Source organism: Poecilia reticulata, linkage group LG17, assembly GCF_000633615.1.
Source record: "Poecilia reticulata strain Guanapo linkage group LG17, Guppy_female_1.0+MT, whole genome shotgun sequence".
In the NCBI taxonomy this organism is placed as follows: domain Eukaryota; kingdom Metazoa; phylum Chordata; class Actinopteri; order Cyprinodontiformes; family Poeciliidae; genus Poecilia; species Poecilia reticulata.
This window is the reverse complement of record NC_024347.1, coordinates 22,422,374-22,448,549: the sequence shown is the minus strand read 5'-3', so window position 1 is coordinate 22,448,549 and position 26,176 is coordinate 22,422,374. Positions and strand designations below refer to the sequence as shown.

General features: G+C 38.3%; 1 protein-coding gene across 1 annotated transcript; it reads left to right on the top strand.

The window, feature by feature from the left end:
• The first annotated feature begins 2,938 nt into the window (after positions 1-2,938).
• On the top strand, positions 2,939-24,515 carry LOC103479734 (protein APCDD1). Its single transcript, XM_008434333.2, has 5 exons — positions 2,939-3,258; positions 11,685-11,856; positions 12,783-13,308; positions 22,332-22,653; positions 23,687-24,515. The coding sequence occupies exons 1-5, from the start codon at positions 3,219-3,221 to the stop codon at positions 24,136-24,138; spliced, it is 1,512 nt and encodes a 503-aa protein (XP_008432555.1). The 5' UTR covers positions 2,939-3,218; the 3' UTR covers positions 24,139-24,515.
• The last annotated feature ends 1,661 nt before the right edge of the window (positions 24,516-26,176 follow it).

The following is a 26,176-nucleotide window of genomic DNA, read 5'->3' as shown; positions in this document are numbered from 1 at the left end:
GCTAAAAACATCTGGATGAAGATTGCAACGCCATTGTCCGAACTCTATGACTGTTTCAGTGATTACATCTAATCCTGGATTAATATTTAAAACTTGATATATGCCAAAAAGGCTAATGTTTCACTTTTTAGTGGCACACACCACTAAAAAGTGTGGCGTGTGCGTTTATATTCAGTCTCAAAAGAGAACCATCTTCACTACAGTTGCACGATATTTGAGGTATTATTCTAGGTTTGTACGTCCAATGACTGAAATTTTCATTTTGAAAGGAGTTTTCTTAATATTTACAAGAGGTGAAAAATATTCCTTCATCGTTTCAGGATGAGCTGTTTTAGGGCTTTAAACCTAAATAAGCTGCTGCAGGCCACACCTCCCAACTCAATGTTTACATTCACATGTGAAAATGACTACAAACAGATGTGCTATTATACAACCGTACATCTTTGAATAGCAAATGTGGGGCCTCCTGCACAATCAACAAGAATGGTAAGTCAACAACAAAACAACTCATCTTTTCCAGCAGCCATTGCACAGCACATGCAGCAGTAAAACTCAGCGGACCAAAAGTGCACTGATTTTAGATCTGTTACCTAGCACCTGTTGACGGGTGCTAGGTAACAGACCAGCGCCCGTCAACTGTGACTTAACAATCTGGGGTTTTTTGAAACGGCTCCTTTGCCAGACACCAGAAAACATTAACTTACTGCCAAACAATGTCTGGATGTGTTTTCTTTAAGTGCTCGGTCTGTTTGTAGAAGTAGCTGAGACCCAAATGTAAGTACAAAAACAGGCAAAAAGTGAATTTTGCAAAATGGGTCCCCCTTTAACATCTCATAACTCTGGGACTTTTATGCTCGACGTGCGCCATTCCCTCCTCATTCCGCCTTTTACGGCACCCTGCAGACATGATGCGAGGGTCTATAGCAAGACTCGAAGAAAACAGAAAACAGCAAAGTCATCCAGTTCTTCAGAACGCCGGCTTAATAAGAAACAGAGAGACAGCAGCTTTGAAATGTCCCCGCACACATTCGTCTGCGTGGCATGTTTGGCGACACTAATGAAGACGGCTTAATGCGAAAAACATGTTGAAGAGAAATCCATCAATCAGAGGCAAACTCATAATCAGCACAACTGAGTTTCTGTGACACTGTTTGACCCGAATGCAGCAGGTTTTCGGGTGGCTTACCGTCCCTTTGAGCGACTTTGACTATCAAAGCCGCCTCATTTCCACCTCATGTAGATCTCATTCCTGCTGCAGCACAAAGAGGGTGCAGCGATGCTTTGATTAGCCACAGACGACAACAGAGGGGTCAGCACAGCAGAACAAGCCTCCAGCCTCTCCTCAATGCAGAGCTTCTTATTAATACCCCTCGTGGGCTTCCTTCTAAATCCAGCGTTTGTCCGGATCTTGCTCAACGGCTTTTCCGGTGAATGAGAAAAGAAGGACTTTGTAGGCTTGGAATCAGTCTCCCAGAGCGAGGATCCAGGATTAGAGCAAAAGAGCAAACACCGTGGAGCGTAGCAAGGACCAAGGAAGGCGGCAGCGAGGGGTTTAAGACTCCAAACAATGGAAATTAATTAGAAGTCCCTCAGAGGAGCTTTGCTCTTCTGATTAAGGAGGAGGAGGATTAGAGGTTAAGCACATGAAATACTGTTTTTGAATTGGTGGGGCCTTCGTCTCCCGGACTTCAGTGTCTGAGTGAAAACATGCACTTAGACCTCACACTGCAAGCAATATCCCAGCGCCGTATCACACAAAATGTGTTTGGATCAGAAACGGGAGATAAAATCAACTTCTTTACACAGTTGTGCCTTAAATCAGGGGTGCCCAAAGTGTGGCCCGTGGGCCACTTGTGGCCCCTGAAGTGCTTTTCTGCGGCAGCTAAATGTAATTCAAGAGTGTTGCAAATTTGCCTGTTTTTTAAACATGAGAGTCATACACAAAAGAAATAAAGTGGAAGAAGTATTCGAAGTATTCTACGTGGCCATGAGAAGAAAATAAAAATAATAAAAATATGAGAGAAAAGTAATAAAATCATGACAATAAAGTCAAGATAATACAAGAATAAAGTTGTAGTTATAAGACGATAAAGCCATTACATTACGACTTGATTCTAACACTCCTCCGGGGCGCAGGACGCATAAAGGACCCGACTTTATTCTCATTATTACTGTTTTATTCTGTTATTTTGACTTTATTTTTGCAATATGATTTTATTCTTGAAAAACTGACCTCATTTTTATTTATTACAACTTTATTCTTGTAATTTTACTTTGTTTTTTCTTAGTATAGCCTAGTATTCCTCTTTTCTAACTAAGCTTTTTGTCTTTCAGTTTAATGTTATCATATACGACCACAAACATCCAGCGATTTTACTCAGATCAATCGTGGGTCTAAGTAAAGATTAACACAGCAAGAATTTTCAAATAAAGACATGCATGCAGTATTTTTTGCCAACCATCGACAAATAATGTTTTAATTCAATAAAAATGTCCTCAGAATTTTTATTAAGCCAATTTTATTTATTACTTGTTTTAAATGTTTGTTTTATTGTTTTATACATGTTTTGCTTCTGTGTGCTTTTCTATCAGCATTTTTATAACAATAGTTAGTTGTTTTTTTTAAATGCCACAATATATTAAGCCAAGCAACTAATTAATTAATATGCATACATCAATTAAAATTTTATTGTGTATTTCAGTCCGAATTTAATTAATCGAATTCTGGCACATTTGGACTTCCATAGTATTGTCACAAGTCGATAGCGCTGCACTTTAAACAGCAAATATTGTGCTTTTTTTTTTCTGTGCCGCCACAGAAACATATATACCATTTCCCCGTCACAGTCTGGACCTCAAATGGGCCACTAAAGTACAACTTCCACGCCCCTCGAGTTTCTCCTCAGGCGGGGCGATGACTCCGGTTTTTAAACACTCCTCCGCATGAAGGACGCAAACATCCATCGAGCTGCCTCATTTAAAACGCTGCAGCGCTGAAAAGCGTTTGGACTCGCCTTTGGTTTCTATGCGCTTATTTTCCTGCGAACTTGGATGGTTTTTATTTCTTGCCCAACCGGAGGTTTGCTTTCTGCCATGATGCTCGGATTTCCCAGGAGAATTTGCTCCAAACTCTGGATTATACCGGGATTTCTGCGGGAATAACTAAAGAAGAAACGGAGCAAACCTGTCTAGTGAGAAGCTGCTTTCAGGCTGCAGTAATGGAGCTTACCCCTGCGGTGTTTCTTGTTGCTTTCTTGGGTAAGAAACTTTATTTTTTATTTCGATTTATCTTGACTTTCTGCAACAAAGAGGCTTGAATTTCCCCTTTTATCCACCTGTAATCACTGGAGGTTAATATGTGCAGAAACTTAGAAATCATTCAAAAAGTGAAGCTTGTATGTTGTAATAGTTCATTGCATGCATAACAGAGATGTAATTAAAAGAGTTAAGTTTTACTAAAATGCTACATGAGACGCATAAAAAAATATTTTGAAACAAAAGTGTTACTGTGGCTAACAGTGATAATGAAGATTGCTGGGCTGGTTCTCCGGTAGACCACCACAAGCAGCCTAAGCCACAAAAAGTAATTACTAAAGACTGTTTAGAGAGCTGTATCCAAGAATGTTACTGGGAAATTTAGTGGAAGGAAAAAATGTGTTGGCAAAATGTGCACAAACAGAAACTACCTTACAGAAACAGTGACTAATTTTTAGCCATTATTGTTCAAACTTCATTGGGACTTAAGTTTTGATGCCCTGAAATGCTGGTTGATTCATGTTTACATAATAAATGAAGCTGAAAATCAATCAGTCCTACTTCATCTCCACCCTGTTTAACGTCCCTTGGCTGTCAAGCATCTGTTTCAGATATTATTTGGGCAAATAATCCAAATCTCAGTGATCCAATGTACAATATTGTTGTTTTATTTTGTATTATAGACCATCTCTCTCTCTCTCTGTGTGTGTGTGTGTATATATATATATATATAATGTTGTCAAGAGGAAGATGAGACTCCAAATCCAACAGTGCAAAGCCCCATGAGATTTTCTGAAATATGTGTTTAAAATAATATTGTGCAATTCAAAACTCTCTATTCCAGTAATCTTGCTATCAAAATTACAGCAGCTGCTATAGTTTCAGAGGAAAAAAAGGATAGAACATAAAATAATTTGGATACTTTTGCCACTTGAAATAATTTTTATTTTGCATTATACAGTATATAAGCCTTTTAGAAATATCACCAATAAGGCTACGGACATTTGTAAACCATAGATCCACATTACCTGTGCAAAGATTGATAAAACAGGTAAAGTAAAGCTAATTTACAGAAGTTTTAGTTTTAAAAAATCCCAAATACTTGGCATTTTGCCATTGGCACCATCTACAAACTGTGGATTTCCTGTGTTTTTACTTACTAAACTTATATTTACATGTCTAAAATTGCTTTTAAAAAACCTCAAATCATAATTGAACAGTAAGAAATTATTTGACTCCTATTCAAGTGTAGTTTTTGGAAATTTGGTGTAAATTTCCACCAAATTTTTGGTGTAAAAAAAGTGACTTAAGTCACTTTTTTGTGGGGGAAAAATAAGAAAGCCCCTCAAATCCATACTTTTTTTTTGGCACTTCTGGAACTCCCTACAATGCCTTTTTGATGAAGGTTCATGGTCACTGGCGTCTGTCCCGCAGCCCCAAATGCTTCCTGCTCAACTGCTCAACTCAAACGCTTTTTATCAGCTTCTAGCCAAGAGTCTGGCGTTTCCACGGCTCCGCGGTCTCCATGGTTACCAAATATGTTTGTTTCACTGAGTACAGCGCAGTAATTTACGTAAAACAAGCCCCCTGACTCAGCATTTAGTGCAGTACATTGGCTTTTTTTTTCCCACCGAGCTGACATATTTGTACTCAAAATCTCTTTTATTAGTAATATGTAAGATTAAAATCTTCTAAGAAACTTAATTAACCACAAAAAAATGGTTGGAATGTGTCAGTTTGTGTGTGATTTAACCATTGAATTGAGCTGCAGCAGTAAACCAGCGATTGTTGCACCTGTTTATCAGCAGGTTTGAATAATGACGCCTCCTCAGTGAGTTATGTGGGAAGGTCAGAGGGCATCACCGATCCTCCCTCGGGCTGTTCTGCAGATGAAAGCTCTGTGGGTTAAGAGCCACTTTAAACATCCGTTCCTGATAAAAACCCGTGTCTGAGCGTCGCTGGATTATGGGCCCGCTGTTGACCCGCTCCATCTGCTGCAGATGACAGTACAAAGCAGCGTTTTGGCAGCAAACCTAAAGAGCTGCTGGAGATAAAAAGGACGCCTCGGCGTTCCACTTATTCTTAAGTGCGTTTAAGTGTCTTAAAGTCTCAATTAAGTGGTGTGTTATTGCAGGTTTTCACAGCGGCAACAAAAATGCTCTGTCAGTGTGGATTACAGTGTGCTGGAAATTTATTGGAGGAGAAAAACCTCAGAGCTCACATGCAGAGTGTTTATAAAAACAGAAATGGAAGATTAACAGACTGTGAAATCATATTTTCATGAACCTTTAAATAGGGCTGGATAATATGACTTAAGAATAATGGATCCAGTTCCCAATTTTAATCCATTTTCTTGCTGTTTTTTTCCAAAATCGAAATGACAGAAAATATTTTAAAAAGTGGCTTGTCTTTCAATCATCCCTTCTGCGAGTTGTTTGATGTAGGATTAGGGCCAGGGAATGGTAATTTTTGTTTAATTATAAGAATATAGTCATAATAGCAGAATAAAGATGCAATTTTACCAAGAGAATGTATTAAAATTACAAGAAAAAAGCTGTTTAATAGAAAAAGACACAAATAATAAATTTTTGCTATTTTTTGTTAAGGAGTTTTCTTAAAATTTCATTAATTCTACTAATATTTGGACTTTATTGTCATATAACTTTATTCTTGTCACATTTTGACTTTATTTTTGTTTAAAAAAAAATTTTAAAAACCATTTGCCTGACGCTTATATTTCGTCCTATTCTTGATCTAAATTCAAATTCCAAATAAATAAATAAATAAATAGCTGTAAAACATGTTTGTGAAAACAAGATGGCCGCCCTGGGCGTTCAGAGTGATGACATCACTCTGAACGATGGAAACACATTAGTGTCGCAAAATTCCACAAGAATGAAATCTTCAAAAAGCAAAACTATCCAACCAAGAAATATAAAAAATATTGCTGTAATTTATCCTTTATGTTGTGTGATGAAAACGGCAAACGTTTGATCTTTTATTACTTTAGTTGTTTTAAAGTAGTTAAAAAAAATAAATAAAAATCTGATGCCGCATATTTGATAGGAACATCGAGAGACTGAAATCAGTCATTTGAGCCCAAATTAATCTTTTTAGACAATGTTATTTTAGTCCACACTAACTGAATTTGAGACTAAATGGGGTTTAACCTCAGATTTCATAAAAGCAGAGAAGTTTCAGCTGACGTGGTTTTCTGAGACCAAACACCAGAGAAGCATCTGTGTCAGTGCAAACACGTGTTAAAGGAGGGTTTTATCCCAGCATGAGCCTCGTATTGACATTAATGTGGTAAAATGAGATTTCTAGCTTTTATGTCTTCTGTTGTTAAAGTTACATTTTTTTTGTTGTTTATTTTAATTCAGAACAGAAACTTTAATATTCCAGCTGCTTTGGCGTAAACGGTAAACTCATTCATGCTTATGATTTGCATCAAAATAATGAAAACCAGACAAACATCTGCATGTTTTGTTCTGTAGTAAGTACAAATACATATTTAAATTTTAATTGACATTTGCATATAAATTCACAGATTATATTGTGGCACTTTTCAGGTAATTATTGCTATAAAAGTGTTGATTAAAAAACACTAGGAAGCAAAAAATGTCTAAAAACATAAACAAAAAAAACACTCAAAGTAAAATATGGTAAAAAAATAAAAATAAAACTGACTTCATAAAAATTCAGAGTACATTTTTTTATTTAAATAAAATGGCATGTTACCTTCTGGTGACCCGGGAACCTTTTTTTTTAATTTATTTAGATGTTAAAAATTATAACAACACAAAACCTTTTTTGCTGCACAAATGTAGCGCAGTTGATTTTCTCTGTGTTCTGTTTGATTTTGTAAACGTGGACTTGCTGGTTGACCTTTGTTGACCTTTGGAAACATTTACTAATATTTTTTAAATTATATTATTTTAGTCTGGTCAGTTTTAAGGCCTCCTTTCAGAATGAGACGTTTTAGGGCGTCCTGTCACTTTAAATCTGAATAAGCTGCTGTAGGCCACGCCCACAAATCAATGTGAAAATGGCTGCAAACAGATGCACAATTATACAACCGTACATCTTTGAAAATCAAAAGTGGAGCCTCCTGCACAACCAACAAGAATACAGCAAGTGGTTTCTGAATGGGAAGTCAACAACAAAACAGACCAGTTGACCAAGTGTACTGGAGCTCAGCTTGGGTTGCTAGGTAACGGGCTGGAGTTGCTAGGTAACGTTGTGACTCAATAATTGGGAACGGCTCGTTTTCCAGACACCAGAAACATGAACTTATTGCCAAGAAACGGCTGTTTTTTTTAAGTGCTTGAGCTGTTTTTAGAAGCAGTTGAGACCCAAATGGAAAATACAAAAACATGAAAAATGTGAATTTTACATATCAGGTCCCCTTCAAAGAAAGTCAGTTGAACTCCAGTAGAGTATAAATATTGCCAATAAATTAAATATTTTAAAGTTGGTTTTACTTTCTCTCTGCTCTCAGATAAAACAAACCTTTGTGTGGCTCCCACTCGGGCTCTTTGGATTTTCTTTTTTGCTGCTGTCAGAGCTCCCAGTGCTCTTACCTCACCAGTGGGATCAGGCCAACTGGAAATGTTCGCTGTGGTTTAGGGCTCTGGGAGTTTTGTGGTCACTTTGATTCGAGGTTCAGTGCAGCAGCTTGGGAAAGCAGCAGAGAACCGTCTCAGTTGTTATGATTATTGCCTTAATGAAGGGAGAGGTTAAAAAAGATGGCGCTCCGCTCTCCGGTGCAGCCGTCACCTGAGGAAGACGCATGAGACTTCAAACATATCGGCTCCTTATAATCATTTCCTCATTTATCTCCCAGTCGGTCTGGTTCCCATTTGGGAGCTGGTTCACATTTGGCTTTAGCGTAAAAAGATTTGTTACTCTGATTTAAAACTAGTTCACATCTCATTATGATGCTGAGATTTTTAGTGGGTTTGGACGGTGCTGCTAACTTTAGATCGCAGCTCAAGGAGATAAATTAGGCAAAATATCTCACTTATTTGCCAGGAAATAATATTAGACGCTTCAGATGACAGGGAAGTAAAAATTAGGGAATTTTCTTAAAGGTATGTCAAAAACTTACTAATACTTATCTACCAACACTGAATGTAGTATGTAGACTATTTACTTTGGATCAACATTATTAGCTTTTTCTTCTTTTGCTCTTTCGTTTGGTTTGTATTTCCTTTTATTTCCTGCAAAGCACTTTGTATTGCCTGTTTGCTGAAAATCCATCAATCCATTTTCTTTACACCCTTGTCCCTTAATGGGGTCCAGCAATGGGGAGGGTTGCTGGTTCCTCTCCAGCTAACGTTCCGGGCGAGGGGCAGGGTCACCCTGGACAGGTCGCCAGTCTGTTGCAGGGCAACACAGAGACAAACAGGACAAACAACCAGGCACACACACACACCTAGGGGCAATTTGGAGAGACCAATTAACCTGACAGTCATGTTTTTGGACTGTGGGAGGAAACCGGAGTACCCGGAGAAAACCCACGCATGCACAGGGAGAACATGCAAACTCCATGCAGAAAGACCAGGGCCAGGAATCGAACCCAGAACCTTCTTGCTGCAAGGCAACAGCTCTACCAACTGCGCCACTGTGCAGCCCCTGTTTGCTGAAAATGTCCTATATAAATAAAATTACCTTTACCTTTAAGGCTGAAATGATTTGATGTGATGAATCGATTACTATAATAATTGTCAACTAATTTAGTAATTGATTAATCATTAGAGTATGAAGCCTAAAAAAAAATCGATTTGGCAGAATAACAACAAAGTCAGAGCGGTAATTAAATAAAAACTGTACAGAAAATGTATTAATTTTGCATTTAAAATAAAAAAACAACCTTTATCTTAAGTTGTGCTCCACCTGAACCTCCTCAACCAACATAGCTTCAGCTTCATTAGAATAAAAAATGCTATTAAGAACCTTTTCAATTCAATTATTAATCAGATAATCTCAAAAATAGTCAATAATTATCCATACACTGTATTTATAAGTCAGGCAGAAATAGCTAAGCTTTTGTTGATGTTATTAGTGGAGTTTAGCATTTCCTACAAATGATGAAACACTGAATTACTAATGTATTAATGCATATTTTATGTAAAAAATATTAATAATTAAGTGGTTAAATGGAAAATCTGCGGAACGTGGCATTTTTAAAAACAGATTAATCATCAGAGCAATCAACAGAATAATCAACTTAAATGTTTTAATAAAAACTACTAAAATGATTGTAAATGATTATTGATATTTGCTGATTTCAGTCACGTTTATTTTTATAGCATTTTGAGCAACAAGGCAGTTCAAAGAGCTTTACATCATAAAAACAGAAGAAGATGAAGTCATAAAATCCGTATACAGTCAATAATCGAGAAATATTATTTTGACGATGCCATGTTTGCATCTGATTGGCTCTGGTGCCAGAAGCTCCCAGTTTGACTTTCATACTGTGTTTTAATTTGCCCACTTTAACATTTTATATTTTCTCTCAGTTTATCAGATTTCAGTCAGCTTTATTATCATGATGAAGACAATTCAGTTACTTTATTTGTCCCTAAAGGAAATTAAATCATAACTGGAGATAAACAGTCTTTGTGGAAGTGGACTAGCGCAGGGCATTATGGGTTAATACAACCAAAACAAACTCTAGCGCTACAGGAAGAAATGGCTCTTTGACCAAAGTCAAGAAAGAAATCTGACACGAGTTCATGTTTGTTTACATTTTGTGAAAAAGGAAAGGAAGAAAGTTGTCTTCTTCAGAGGTTTTCCTGTCATTTCCTTCAATGGTTCTCGGTGCAGCGCCCCCAGAGGCGAGGAGGGGAACAGGCTTTCCAAAGGGTTTGGTTCATTTGACTCAGTGCAGTGTGAAAGAGAACCACAGTAGCTGAAAATGTCACAAATGTTGCAACTTTGGTCCCGAATTGAACCAAATTTACCGGATTATCAGGTGTGAAAACACTTAGTTTAGATCAACATTGTCATTATTTGTGTTTTCTGAAATGGTTTGCAGGCGTGAGCAACACACAGTGCAGCTTCTTAAAACCATATTGTGTTTTGGTTTTTAAATTTTTCAGGCCAATTTGGTGTCAAACAGCTGGAGGCAGCTTTGGCTTTCTCTGGGCTTTTGGCTTCTTTTAATGAAATGGGTTTTTTTTCCGTTCTTGTCTCATTAGTCTCAAATTAAAAACACAGAGCCGCTTGCGGTGGCATTCCAGGGCATTGGATGATACTTCCAGGCGAGTCAGGCCTGACAGAAAGAGTTTAGAGCCAAGTCTTCATATTTCAAGGTAGATTTTTATGATATGGGGCATTACATGGAATAAAACCTCAGAGGAATGTGAGCCTCAGGGCCGGTCTTTGTCTGTGGGCTTTGAAATGCTTTCATTTCCGACATTTTATCCCGACAGGCTCATTCCAGCGCTGAGGTTATTGTTTTCCGTTTGGTTGGACGGAAAGCGGGCCAACAGAACTCAGACATGAAGTGTCCCACCTTTAAACTGTTTATTCATCATGATCACATTTTCCATTTAGAAGAGGCGTCATTGATGTGTCTGCTTGGTTTAAGATGATTAAATTAAGAATTCAAAAGAAGTTCAAAGCAGCTCAGTCAATTAAAACCACGAGTAAAGCTTTAAACCATGGCTTTCATTTTTTGATCTCGCTCTAATTTACCTTTTATGAGTTAATTTAGTAGAGTATAAAACCCCAGAGTTCCTTTGAGCACTGGACGATAAGTCAATTTTATTGATTAATTGAGTTTTCTGTGTTTGAAGATTTAATTTTTGGAAAATCAGGGTTTTATTTCATCACTTTACTCTTGGTGCTTCCATAGTTCATTGTGATGTCAGCATGCCAAGTGCGGCCATCTTGTTTGACAATCATGGTTTACTATTTATTTGGATGTTGTGTATTAAAGCTAATTTACATTTTTTTTATTTATTACCATAATAAAGTAGTAAGTTTATGAGAACCTCACAAAAAATTTAAATAACATGGATCATGTTCTGAAGTTATACTTTGGTTTAAGTTTTACAGCTAATACTTACCACTTAACAGAAATAGTTAATCTTTTAGCACATCAACAATAATTATCAGTAGCAGGACAATCATCCTGCTAGATTTTCAAAAAGATTTTTTGAAAATCTTCAAAAAATCTTTTTGAAGATTTTTTTCTCATTAAATTTTAAGTTATTTTTTCTACTAACGTTGTACTTTTTCCTGCTTACATGACTATATTCTCATAATTAAACAAAAATTATTGCAGCGTTCCCCTAAATGCTTAGTTGTACAGCTCACAGAAGGGATGATTGAAACTCAGAAATTAAATTTTTAAGCCATTTCTTTCAGCTCTACCCCAGGATTATCCTGTAAATGTAATTGTGTTGTTTTTCCCTCAGTTTGGGCTGAAGGCTCCTCTCTGCCTCACTCCAGTCATCGCTCTCTGAAGAAAACCTTCGGTCCTTCGTCCAGAGACTCGCTGTGCAACCACATGCTGAAGCATCTCCACAACGGAGCCCGAATCACCGTGCAGATGCCTCCCAACGTGGAGGGCCACTGGGTGTCCACCAGGTCAGCTGCTTTTCCTGCCACCTACTTTACACAAAGGCCTGGACTAGGCCTGCAAGTAATGATTATTTTATCAAATCGATTCATTAGATTTTTAAAAAATGGCACATTCTACAAATTTTTATTTAACCACTTGAGTTTTTGTATAAGAAATATGTTAAAAGATTCAAATAGACAAGTAATTTAGTTCCTTTTAAAATAAGAAAATAAACACTTTATTGCCTAAAATGCAGCAACATGGCATTTTAGACTATATTAATGCCTAAAATGCTTTATTTTAGCCAATAAAATTCTAAATTACAGCTATCTTCCAAATTAGCATTTAGCTAGCTCCAAATGCTAGTTTTTGGAAGGGTTAGCTAGCTTCCAAACTGAAGCTAGTTTTAGCTTCAACCAGACAAAGCTAAAACTATGCAACTTGAGGAGTTTTGGGTAAAATGTATTTACAGACAAATAAGGTCTTTTTATCTTTAATACAAAGTGTATATCTTTATACAGTTAATCAATTACTAATTTAGTTGATGATTATTTCAATAATTGATTAATTATGGTTAATCATTAATCGCTTCAGCCTGAAAACATTTAATTAAACATTTATTCATTTAATGGTGCATTTAATTAGTTATTTAAATAAATGTATCCATCTAATTTTGACCCTTTTGACCCTCCGTACTTACCTTCTTAGCTCTGATCAACGCATTAAAATATCACAAAGTTTTAATTTTAAGAAATTTTAGTCTGTATACTCCAGCTAGCGATTAATCGATTAACGTTCGTAATTATTTCAATAATCAATTAATCACTATTAAACCGATTAATCGTTTCATCCCTAGTTTTAATTCATGCCCTCGGTAAAAATGTGGAATGTAATGTAACTTTGAACATGAACCTTCATGAGTGTCATGTGACTTCCTGTGTGCTTGTTGCAGCTGTGAGGTGAGACCTGGCCCGGAGTTTCTGACCCGATCCTACAGGTTTTACCCCAACAACACCTTCCAGGCCCACCAGTTCTACTACGAAGACAACCACTGCACCAAACCCACCTACACGCTGGTCATCAGCGGCCGCCTGCGCCTGCGCCAGGCCTCCTGGATAGTCCGGGGCGGCACAGAGGCAGAGTACCAACTCCACCAGGTCCAGACCGTGCCTCACACCACCGCTAAGGCCAAAGAGCTGAGCGAGCGGCTCGGCCGCAGCTGCAGGGGGGCAACCAGGGGCCCCTGGGAGCACGGCATGATGTACGAGTTGTGGAACGAAGAGGGAGGCTTCGACTGCTCCAAAGAGCTGAACTTCACCATGCACGAGTTGCAGCTGCTGCGGGTGGAGAAGCAGTACCTCCACCACAACCTGGATCACCTGGTGGAGGAGCTGTTTCTGGGGGACATCCACACCGAGCCGTCGCAGAGGCTCTACTACAAACCGTCCAGCTACCAGATCCCCCTGCAGAACGCCAAGGTTGGTTCTTTTAAAAAAAACAACAAAAAAAGGGTGTCCTGTGTTGTTTTGGGTCTTAATTTGGATATTTTTAAAACAAATTTGATTATATCCTGTTAACTGAGGACGAATTTACCTGCATTTCTATAACCAGTATCCATGTTGACCATTAAAACTGGGGTATGTAACCTTTATAAAGGTATTTGTTAAAACTGTCATTGTGCCATGACAGAATAATATGAGTAATCTGTGGAAAGATTGACCTCTTCTATCTCTTAGCGCCGTCAATCATGCTCACGTACGACAATCATGTAAATCATTCTCATGCTGTTTAATGTGCTGAGGGCACTGAAACAACTAACTGTTCCAGGAAAATGTTTTTGCTACGTCATTAGTAGATAAACAATGACGCTATTTATTCATAACTGAAGTAACTGTCCTGAATGTTACTTCAAGCTAATTAGCATTCAGGCTAGTTAGCTAAAGCTAACTAGGTGAATGATAACTAGTTTTCAACCCATGTTGGTTTGTATTGAACCAAGTTGGGTTTAAAACTAGTTAGCATTGAACCTAGTTAGCTTAAATACAAACCAGTTTTGAAGCTAACTAGTATTGAAGCTATGAAGCTAACTTGAATTTAGTCTTCACAAAAAGACTAAAATCGTGGATGGTTATTGTTTATCATTGGTTGATAACCAAAAATATTGTTTATTTGTAGATAAATAATGACACTGTTTATCCATAAACTAGCATTGAAGCGAGCATTCAAGTTAGCTTAAATGCTAGCCAGGATTCACGCTAACTTGAATTTAGTCTTCGCTAAAAGTTAGCATGGATGATCAAGTTAACTGGCTGGAACATTCAAGACAGATTGGGAGAAGCTGTAGCCTAGCAAAGGGAAGGGGGAGGTTGTGAGGTGCATCTGCACAAGCATGATTGACAGCGCTAACATCCACTCTGATTGGTTGTTTCTAGTTAACAATGGGAGAAGGCAGGTGAGTTAAATCTCATCACAAATTTAATGTCATACTCAACTATCATGACAACTTTAACAAATAAGTAAAAAACATTTCATATTAGTTACATACTGTATCTTTAAGGATTAAAATTAAAGTGTTCATGAACTTATTTGTTGAATACATTCAATATGTAGTTCAAATAAAATGAGGAAGGCTCTTCCTGGTGTCATTAAACGTCAGAAGAATCTCACTTTTCACCACCAACTTTTCCTCCTTTATACAAACGAATTGCAGTCACTCTCCTCAGAGGTGAGCGCGTGGTGACTGTTGTGTCTGTCTCTGCTGTGCTCCTCCTCTTGTGCCTGTTCTCCGTCTCGTTCAGCAGAGTAGCAACTTGTGTGTGAAACGCAGCAAAAAAAAAAAGAACAGCTGTATCATCACTATTTTTTAAGCACATTTTTGAAGTACCACATTAAAAACTACTTCAAGTGAGCGTAAAATCTTTTCTGCAAAATTAGGAAAGTTATTTCCAATTTCACCATTTCCATCCAGTAAATGTAACTAAATAAATGTAATTAGTTCCTCCCCACCTCTGCCTTCTCGTCAGTGTACATTAATATAAACTAAGCAGAAACTGTGTTGATTTCATCTCAAATCCAAGACCTCTGCTGTGCTGACAGGATGTAATTTCTCTGTTGACGTTGCTGAACAGGAGTTTCCCTGCTGGCTACAAACTCCTGAGTGATGTTTTCACTGTCACAGTCCGCTAAGATTACAATGAAATCCTGCTGGAGTCGGCTATCTAAATAAATACCCCTTTCCACTGGGATAATGGGCTTCGGTGTTGCAGATCAGAGCGTAAACAGAGCGTGGAAGGATCACACGGTCTCCCCTGTTGAGCCGAAAAGACCACAGCCGTACTGACACTCCTTTGACCTGAAGAGGCACAGTGTGAAGCCAGGGAATTTCTCTGGGACCAATTAAAACACGCCACATTCGTAGAATCTGGAGTTGCGTTAAATACTCCAGAAAACTGGGTTTGGTTTCAGGCACGTTTCAGGCTCGAGACAAAGAGTGTTTCCAAACCTGAACCTGGTTTAGACTCGGTTCAGTCATGAACACCCAGAGGAAGTTAATTTGCCTTGAAGTGAAAGGAGCAGTAATATGTAAAATGTTAAATTTCCTCCGCAGGGTGGCTGGGCTCTCCCTTAGAGATAGGGTGAGAAGCTCGGTCATCCGAAAGGGACTCAGAGTAGAGCCGCTGCTCCTCCACGTCGAGAAGGGCCAGTTGAGGTGGCTCGGGCATCTGATCAGGATGCCTCCTGGACGCCTCCCTGGTGAGGTGTTCCGGGCACGTCCCACCGGGAGGAGGCCTCGGGGAAGACCCAGGACACGCTGGAGGGACTATGTCTCTCGGCTGGCCTGGGAACGCCTTGGGATTCCCCCGGAGGAGCCGGAAGAAGTGGCTGGGGAGAGGGAAGTCTGGGCCTCCCTTCTGAAGCTGCTGCCCCCGTGACCCGACCTCAGATAAACGGAAGAAGATGGATGGATGGATGGATGGATGGAATCTTTTTAATACTTTAAAAAATTTTCTCTTTTCTCTGTTGATAGCAAAAACTGATTGATGATGAAAGTCTTTAATGTTTTGGTCTTAACTAGCCCTTTTTTTGAAGGACAGTTTTGGTTACAGAGACTTTATGATTACTTTTATTTGTTGTTTCTGTTGCTCTATTCATTCTGAATATTTAAAATGTCTTCCAGTTCCAGAGTTAAAGTTTATTAATCTTTGAGGATGTGCTCTTGCGTTATTATTCCATTACCATTATGTTTATTGAAAATGGTCTCAAACAACAATATTATCGTTTGTTGCAATAACTTCTTTGAAAATTGAAACATTGTTATTGTGACAGGCCCAGTGACTTAACTATAAAATAACACTATGTGTCTTGAAAACACATAATACTGCCTCTTAAAAAAAAGAGTGATGAATGGAGTTAGATTTCTCTCAACACAAACAAAGTTAAGCTAACATTTTAATTCGTCAACAAACCTATCTGGAATATGTTATCCAGTTCTTTTTTTAAACTCAAAAAGCATAAACTAATCTATGTTTTCTTAAAATCCTATTAATCTTTATTTGTTTAAATAAAGTATTGCTTAATCATGGGAACAAACAGTAAATTTGTTTCTAATTGTCTTGTTTCTTTGTGATTGAAAAGGCTCTGCTGCTCGGCTCACCCACCTCTTGAAGCTGCAACATTTTTCATTTTTTACTCGGGGGGTTTTAGTGACTATCCGATCCATTAATTTTAAGCTGCTGTACCCAGAACTGGTCCCAGCCCAGAACCCTTACTGGTGCCAGCATGTTCATTTGTGGTTACTGGGTGGAACTTGATGCAAGAGAGAAATTTGTTTCTTTCATTTTCTCTCGCCCGGCTGCAGCGCTACGTCACCGAGGGAGACGAACGACTGCTCTGTAAGCACCTATTCTGGGTCGCAGCCACTGGTTTTGTTTTGTCGCTTACGTTCAGAAATTTCACTGGAAATCATTTATATTTTAAAAAATACTGTTTCTATGGATCTGCGGGTCTTTATTTAAATGGAATTAGGGTTAGAAATTTCCTTTATTTCTGCACTAAAAACGTGACTAAAAACGATAAATAAAACAGAAATTAAAACCACACTCAACCAAAATCATAAATTAGATGTTTTACAAAGTCTCTGACAAAATTGCAGTTCAAACAACATTAATCATCAGAATGGGAATTATTGAGCAGATTTATTGCGACAGGCTCGTTTATGATTAATTAACTTTGAAAATTCCAGAAATAAAATCAGTTTTAGTGTTTTTTATCTTCTTGCATTTTGGGCTGTAAACTGGACATTTTTTAATTGTTTCCAGAAGTGGACATTTTAAAATTATATTCTTGTTAAATTAAGATCTTACAGAAACAATTAGCCTCCAACAATATAGTTAATACCGCCTCAGTTTCATCACCTCAAGGTCACAGTTTTCAAACAAATTGGAAGTTTAAAAAAGTAATTAAACAAATAAATGAAAAAACATTGTTTTAGTGTTTTGGTCAAACCACTAATTGTACTAATTGTACCACTGTGGAATGTTTTGTTTTATGCATACATGATATTAAGATATTAAGTTAACTACTTTAACCACCTACATTCCTAATGTTGGTCATTATGTGTTTTCTTCTTGATGGATGTATTTGATTTTTTCTTTAAAGAAAGGCCGACTAGTTTCCTTAAACTTTTGTTTTTTTAGTGTACATGATGAAAAAAACCCACAAACATTCAAGTATTTTATATGGGAAAGAAAAATCCCAATTAGTAGCTTTACTTTTCAATAAAGATGCAACAAACACAAACGTTTGACCAGTAGAAGCACACAGTTATTGTTGGCAATAGCGCCAACTGCTGTTCCATGTGGAAAACAGACTCAGGCAAACAAACAAGACGATGTCGTTGGTCTTGGCAGCAACAGCTGAACGTAGTAGCGCTGGAGGTACTTTCTGTTGGAAATGAAAACAAAGTCCAGAGTTATATTGGCACCAATAATTCAGTCAATGACTCTGTCCAAGAAAGAGGGACAAATAAACTCCGAATAATCGGGTTCACTCTGTCCAAGAAAGAGGGACAAATAAACTCCGAATAATCGGGTTCACTTCTCTTTCCTATGAGATTTAAACCATTTTAAATGAAATTTGGCCGTTAGCTGTCGTCGTGCTCCTTCAACCTGATGCTGGCAGTAAACCAGTGGTGGTGTTTACTGATTTTCTTAGGTAACTTTTTAAAAAATACTGCTCTAGAAAAACATTCCCATTTGTAATATGTTTCTTTAGGACACCTGTGACATAAAAGAAATGTGATTATTTCACTAACGGACCACCTAACTAGAAATTGCCCCGGGAATAACAAAGAAAGGCTGAATATATTAAGACCAATATCTGCATTCCTGTGGCATGTTATGCATCTTTAATGTTTACACCGGTATCTCCAGCTTTTCTTTTTAAGCCATTATTACATTTAAACGGAATCGTTTGGTAAGCTAGCTAGCTGTAGCGTCGCACTTTGATCTGACGTCACGGCAAATAAACGGTCGTTTACATGCAATACCTCGCGGACCACTAGATGGGGCCCGAGGACCACCAGTATGAGAAATACTGGCGTAAGTACGCTGACATGATCACTAAAAGATTAACTGAAAAAATACGTTAATCTCAAATTATAAACACGAGTGTGAGTGCCCACCCCTAGCATCAGAGCTAGGGGTGGGCGATATGGACTATTGTGCTAACAATAAACGTGACAATACTTCTTTTTAGGTAACTTTCTTTAAAATACTGCTTTAGAAAAATATTCCCATTTGTAATATTGTTTATTTAGGACACCAGTCACGTAAAGAAGTGTGATTTATTTCACTAAAATGCATTTGCTTTTAATGATATAAATTTTGAATTATTGGTATTTATCAATTCACCTTGATTGAACAAACGGGGGGAAAATAGTAAAAAATAACAATCGCAACAATATGAACAGCTGTGTATATTTTCAAGCATCATTAATTTGTATTTATTGTGAAAATTATAAATCTAAATCTTATCATGACCAGAAGTTTATCACGACAAACGCCCACCTCAAACCAGAACTTTATAAGGAAATAATTTCCTCTTTCAACGTTATGCTAACAAAAAAACGTTAATTCCTTTTTACATTTTGCATAGTTTTATTGGTCTGTCATTTTCCCATCATGCCTTCTGCTCGGGTTTCGTCCAGATGTTCTCAGTGGAAGAATAAACTTGGAACCAACGAAGAAGAATCCTCACAAAAGCTAAAGAAAACAAACCGGCTCATTTGAGACCGTGTTACTGTGCCTGTAACATTTTTATTTGCAATCTGGAAAACAAAACTTGTCCAAGTTCCTCCCAGCTGGATTTAACACTTCACTGAATTATTTTATTTAGTAGTAAAAAATATTCCCTCCAAGTCTTGAGGGAAATGCAACCACAAACAGTTCAGTTTTTATTCTTTATCATCTGCCGACAGGATTACAATTCAACCAGAACAAATATTTGTTTTGTTCTTTGATTTCCTGTAGTTCTGCATCAAGTCTTGCTCACATGTGATGGTGGTACAGCTACTTAAAAAAACACAAATATCCAGAAGGTTTTAATCCCAGTCATCTCATTAACCTCTCACTCCGAGGTGTTTATGGAGCTGCACTGGGAATATCTCATCCGCAGATTTCTCTCCTCCCTTTTCCTTCTTTTCATTTGTTCTTCCTGAAGCCCCGTTGCAGACAGGTTGTCTGGGAAAACAGCGACCGAGTTTAGGAGGTTGGGTATTAAACCTTACCCACCCTGCAATGACGGAGTCAAACCAGCCTCATGGGAGTTCGGTCTTTGGAAGAGATTTTCTTGAGTAGCGCTTGAAAGCTTCCAGTTGTTCTGCAGTTGGAAAGCCGCAGCTGTCCGGTCTGTGCAGCAGACGTGATTTTATCCCAACAGTATGTTCATGTCGATGATGTTGCACCACGGCGACCTTCGGTTTCACTCGTGGTGTTGAGGCTTCGCCGTTTTATCCAGACATCTGGACAGGATGCGATCACTCTGAGGCGAAGCCGGATCGTTATCCGAGTTTTCTTCTTTCAACTCTGGCACGCCGATGATGGATTTATTTATCCCAAGATGCAAGTTTTTTACCATCATGTTGCAGTTTTTTTTTTTTCTGTTATGCTCCCCACTTTTCTGTCGTCACGTCCTATGATGCCAGTAGGGCGATATTTGAGAAAACGAATACATTTCCGCCCAAAAACTCAGACATTTTATATAGAAAATAAGTACATTTCTGAACTCCACAAGTCAAATGTTTGCTAGAAAAATCTCAGAAATTTTGAGATTAATCTCACAAATAAAGAAGTAAACTAAACAAGTACATTTCTGAACTCCAAAAATCAAAAACTTGCTAGAAAAATTTCCCAAATTTTGAGAATAATCTCAGAAAAAAAAAAAAAACACACAAAAAACAAAGAAATTTCTAAACTCCAAAAGTCAGAAAATTTCTAGAAAAAGGTAGGAAATTTTGAGATTAATCAAAAAAAATTACTAGAAAAAAAACAAGAAAATTTCTGAGCTTGAATTCAGAAACTTGCACTAGAAAAATCTTACAATTTCATGTAAAGTCATGTAAAATTTCTAGAAAAACAAAAACATTTCAGAACTCTAAAAGTAAAAAAAAATGCTTGAAAATCCTCAGAAATTTTGAGAATAATCTTAGACATTTTCTAGAAAAGTCTAGCAAATTTCCGAGATTGAAAAATTGAAAATGTTTTTTTTTTTAATCTGAAACTTTTAGATTAATCCAAAAAAAAAAAAAAAAGACCAGAAGAAAATAAATTTCAGAGTTTGAACAGGTGAAAATTTGCTTAAAAAGAAATCGGAAATGTTGATATTAATCTCAGAGATTTGCTAATGAATAAATGAATACATTTCTGAGTTTGAAAAGTTGACAATTTGTTTGAAAAAAAAAACGCAGAAATTTTTATATTAATCTCAAAAAATTTGTTTTGTGTGAATTTCTACAATCGCAGAATTGCTAAAAACTGGAGGACTGCTTGTAATTTGGTAAACAGTAAAACCTGCTTTGATTTGATTGATAAATTAATATGTAAACCACATAATTGTTATCCTGAAGGTGTTACTTACTGGAGTGGAGAGAGCGACGCTGGCTGTTGGTTAGCTTTAGATTTGATTTGAAGGTTTTATTATTTGTTTTAAGGCATTGGCACCTTCCTGCTGCTGATCTTTTAAATCTGCACATCTAGATCTCAGAGGTCTGTTGAGTAAATGCTCTTATCTGTCTCAAGGTCCAGATTAAAGTGCAGATGAGATCAGGAACGAATTGCACCTTTACATCTGGACTTTCACAACAGGAGACACTTTTAAAACACATTTCTGTTCCTTGCCTGGATCTTGATCTCATCCAGATGAGAAACAAGCTGGACATAGAAGAAACATCTCAAGCATGTCGGAGTCAAAAGTGAAGAGTGTGACAAATTTTTCCCGGACCGAAGCCAGAGACCGCTAGGAGGCTAGAAGAAGCAAATCCCTGGAGTTATTTCAGCCAGGGGTGTTTTAGGAAATTGATTGATTTATAAAAACACCACAAATACAAAAATAAAGCTGACAAATGTGCTGTCTTCGATGAACTAATATGAGAAAAGTAAGAAGAGGACAAAAAGAAAAACTCGGCCAACTTCTCACGCTCTGTTCAAGGTTGGGGTGTAAAAATGTGTTTTTCAGTTAAATTCAAATAGGGTAAAACAAATACATGTTGGTGTTTTACATGCAAGTAAATCAATTTATGTTCCAGAGATAGCTAATGATGATAATAATAATAATAATAATAATAAAAGAATGTTTTAATATTTCAATCCAAATTTTTTTATGTTTCCTTGAAAGTCTAGTTCGTTTGGGGAGGTGTGAATGCGTAATCGGATCACAAAGTGAACTCTGGTCCGCCTAAAACCAACGTCTCGGTTTGGTTAGAAACCGATCCATAAACAGGAAGCAGACTAAAGCACATGGCATTCTGGGTAAATACAACCAAAACAAACGTGTAAGTTTACACTAGCGCTGAAAATGGCTGTGGTCTTTTATTAAAATAACCACTAAAATCTGACGTTACTCCATTTTTGTTTACATTTTGTAAAGAAAGAAGTTATGCTCAATGTCTTCTTCAGGGGTTTTTATGTTGTTTCCTTCTGGAGTTATTGGTGCAGCGCCCCCACAGGCGAGGAGGGGAACAGCTTTCTTAATTAGTTTGGTTTGTTTGACACAGTGAGAAAGAGAACCGCACCAATTGAAAATGAACCAAATCTACTAGACTTGGTTCCTGTCTACCAGAACAACATTTTTAAATAGTTTATGTATGTATTTGTTTAATTATTAAAGTTTAAAAAGTAAAAGTTAGGAATTTTTCATTTGTCAGTACCATAACTCGCCTCCTTGTTGGATCACAATAACTATCTTCCATCTGGACTAACTGAGCCCATCATGCCTTTGTTTCCAGAACCACGACCACGGCTGCATCGTCTGTCGGATCATCTACCGCTCGGACGAGTTCCACCCACCCATCCTGCCGCCGCGGGCCGACCTCACCGTGGGCCTCTACGGCCAGTGGGTCAGCCAGCGCTGCGAAGTGCGGCCCGAGGTCCTCTTCCTCACCCGCCACTTCGTCTTCCACGACAGCAACCACACCTGGGAGGGCCACTACTACCACTACTCCGACCCCACCTGCAAACACCCCACCTTCACCATCTACGCCCAGGGCCGCTACAGCCGAGGCCTGGCCTCCACCCGCGTCATGGGAGGCACCGACTTCGTCTTCAAAGGTTTTCAAACTTCTCTTCTTACTTTAGTTTGTAATTAAGAGAAGGAAAGCGTTCGACTGGTTGGTGTCGTATTTCCCAACCAAAATCTTACACAAAACGCAGCTGGAGTAAAGATGCTCCCATGTGATGCATCTTTACGTTTAGAAGATCCAAAATGTTGGGATTCGTAGAGAGTATGATGTCTGGAAATTAGGTTTCAAGTTTGGGAAGTCAACATAAACCACAATGGATAAAAATTAGCTGTAGATGAAGCTACAGCTAAAAAAAATACTTCCAACATCAACATGAAAACCATTTCTGCTAACATCAGCACAGTGTAGGTAAATATGTTGTTTTTGGATTAACTGATTAATAATTGGATAGGAAATAATTGCTTCAAAACTTCATATTTATTTCTAATGACGTGTAAATGTTTAAGTGGTTAAAAAATCTACAGAAGGTGCCAATTTTTACGTCCGATTAATTGTCAGAAAAAAATCACAATTAAAATTACTGCCCTAAGAATGTGGTTTATGCACCAAATGGCCGTTGTCTCTCTACTCCTGTTAATAATTAACCGATTGCTAAATTAGCTAACAGTTGTTTCAATTACTGATTAATCACAATTAATTGTTCCAGACCTAATTATTTATATTGTTAAAGTTAGTTGTTATTTTTGTTTTCGTCTGACTATTTTGTTCTTACAGAAAAAGGCTGTTTTTGAGTTTGTAAAAACTGGCAGCTTTATTATTAGATTATTTCAGCAAAGGATTCATCACAATTAATCACAATTCACCTGATTAATCATCTCAGGTCTATTTATGTATATTGCAGAAAAGTTAATTTGAAGTTAGTTTTGTCTTAATCTAGTTTACTAAACGATTTGCACTATAAACTAGATTAGATTTAGTTTTTTCAGTATTGTTGCCTGGTACAACGTTCAGGCAACAATAATCACAGACAAATAAATAAAGGTTGCATTTTTCCAAATACTTCAGTTTTAGCCTTGATAAACTCTGCAGAGAGCTGATTCCTCCCTGTCTCCGTCCTCTAGTGAACCACATGAGAGTGACGCCCATGGATCTGGCCACCACCTCCCTCCTCAACGTCTTCAACGGCGACGAGTGCGGCGTTCAGGGCTCGTGGCAGGTCGGGGTGGAGCAGGACGTCACCGTCACCAACGGCTGCGTGGCGCTCGGCATCCGGCTCCCCCACACGGAGTACGAGCTCTTCCGCATGGAGCAGGACGCCCACGGCCGCTACCTGCTCTACAACGGCCAGCGCCCCAGCGACGGCACCAGCCCGGACCGCCCCGAGAAGAGAGCCAGCTCCTACCAGATGCCCCTGGTCCAGTGCTCGTCCAGCAGCCAGCGGTCTGACCGCAGCCGGGGGGACGATGACAGCGAGCAGACTCAGCACCGCCACAACGGCGGCTCGGGGCGGCACGCCGGCCGCAGCGGATGCGTTGCTGTGCTGCTGGTCACTGCTCTGCTGCGACTTTGTTAAGAGTCAGCAGTAACGGCATTTTCTTTCTACACAAACAGTGGGACTTAACAGAGAAAAATTCATGTACTTTGCGGGGACGTGCTATGCAAAATTCACATTTTTGCAGGTTTTTGTACTTCCATTTGGGTCTAAACTGCTTCTAAAAACAACCCAAAACAGCTTAAAAAAAACTCAACCAGACACTTTTTTGAGAATAAGTTTATGCTTTTTGGTGTCTGGAAAATGAGCCGTTTCAAAAACCTACTGAATGTAATGTCACAAATCACAGACATGTTACCCAGCAACCCCAGGGGAGTTCCGCTCGTTACCTAGCAACCTCAGCGGAGTTCCGCCCGTTACCTAGCAACCCCAGTGGAGTTCCAACCCGTCTGATCAGCTGGTTTTACCACTGGGAAGTGGCTGCTGGACAAGACAAGTGTTTTGTTGTTGACTTACCGTCCAGAAACCACTTCCTGCATTCTTTTTGGTTGTGCAGGAGGCTCTACTAATGCTTTTCAAAGATCTAATGTTGTATAATTGCGCATAAGTTTGTAGCCACTTTGACGTGTGACTGTAAACATTGAGTTGGGGGCGTGGCCAGCAGCAGCTTATTTGGATTTAAAGTGGCAAGAGGCCCTAACAATAGAATGATTTTGTGCAGAAAAATGTAATTAACATGTTTTGAATAGGCCACAGACTTTTTCTAACCTGTTCATTGAAGCATAATAAATGTTCTGTTTGGATCCAGAGGGTGAGAACTGAACTCCTCTCCAACTACCAAAGACTTGACACTGCTGCTCCGCAGGAACTGCACTTTAGAGTGAATCCACTGTGGATACACAACTAGATAAAAAGTCTCTTTATTCCTACAGAACTGAGATTATGTTTGTTTTCTGCATTGTTTTAAGTCCAGCACCCGTCACATTGTGGGTTTTTAAAAACTAACCAGTGGTGGTCACGCTTCCGCTAAGCTGCTAACACCAGAGATCATTTTTGCCAACTCTTTAAACTTCCACAAAATTTATTTTTCATCTTGGCTTTCACTAAGTGAATTTTTCCAGCTAAATTCTTTGATTTACTTGGCTGTTTTATAAACTTTAAGTTGAATAAAGTTTAGAATTTATGTTGAATTTTAGTTTCTTTTACTGTTGGGAATTTTTCAAGTAGTTTAACGTTTACTCTTATTTTGAAAGGGGTGAAAGCTACTTATGCAGCAGTACCGTTTCCTCTCCTTTTTTTCCTCAGCAACTTTATTTTAAATAAGAAAAACAACATAATGCAACAAAATATAAACAAAATACGTCAGATAAATTTACGTTTAAATTAAATTGGTGCTGAAGGGTTGCAGTCTTTCAAGAGCAGATATTCTTTTAATTGAAGTTAGCGCTTTAGCGTTAGCTTCAGCTTGTAAAATCCGGCTTCTATTTAAAGCGGGACTCACAAACACACACAAGGGGGTTACTTCACAGGCATCAGGTAAAATATGTTACACCAGTTAAATTGTCAACAAAATTAAATAGTCAACCACTCAGAATGAAATTTTGTTTGATTTTTAGCCACCATGATTTATTGTGAAAAACCACAAACTAAGAACATAATCTTTATCTTGATGAGTGAATCAGTAACCAAAAAATTACTCAAAACAAGTTTAGGATAGATTTAATTCACTCCGTTCATGTCAGTAAAGAAACCCAAATAGATAAATGCAAAACTCAATATTGTCCGCAAAAGAGTTCCATATCCTGGCAGCYTTTCGCCCTTTTACTCCAAAGTCCCAATCCAAAACGAAAAATCCAACACGTCGAAAAAACCCTCCCCAAAAAATTAGAAAAAGGAGTGGTACCACCCAAAATCCCCCAAAAAGAAACGTAAAGTCCAGATCTCACCGGGAATGTCTTTCTTTTCCTCCCCGGGGCGATCTCTCGATCCGCCGGCGTCCTCTAGCCAATTGGCGTCCTCTCGCACCTGGCGGCGTTTCTTGGGTGCGAGCTCCAATCCAGCTCCTAAAGCGCTCGATCCGCGGCGCTTGGGCGAACCTTGATTGCTGTTTTATCTCATT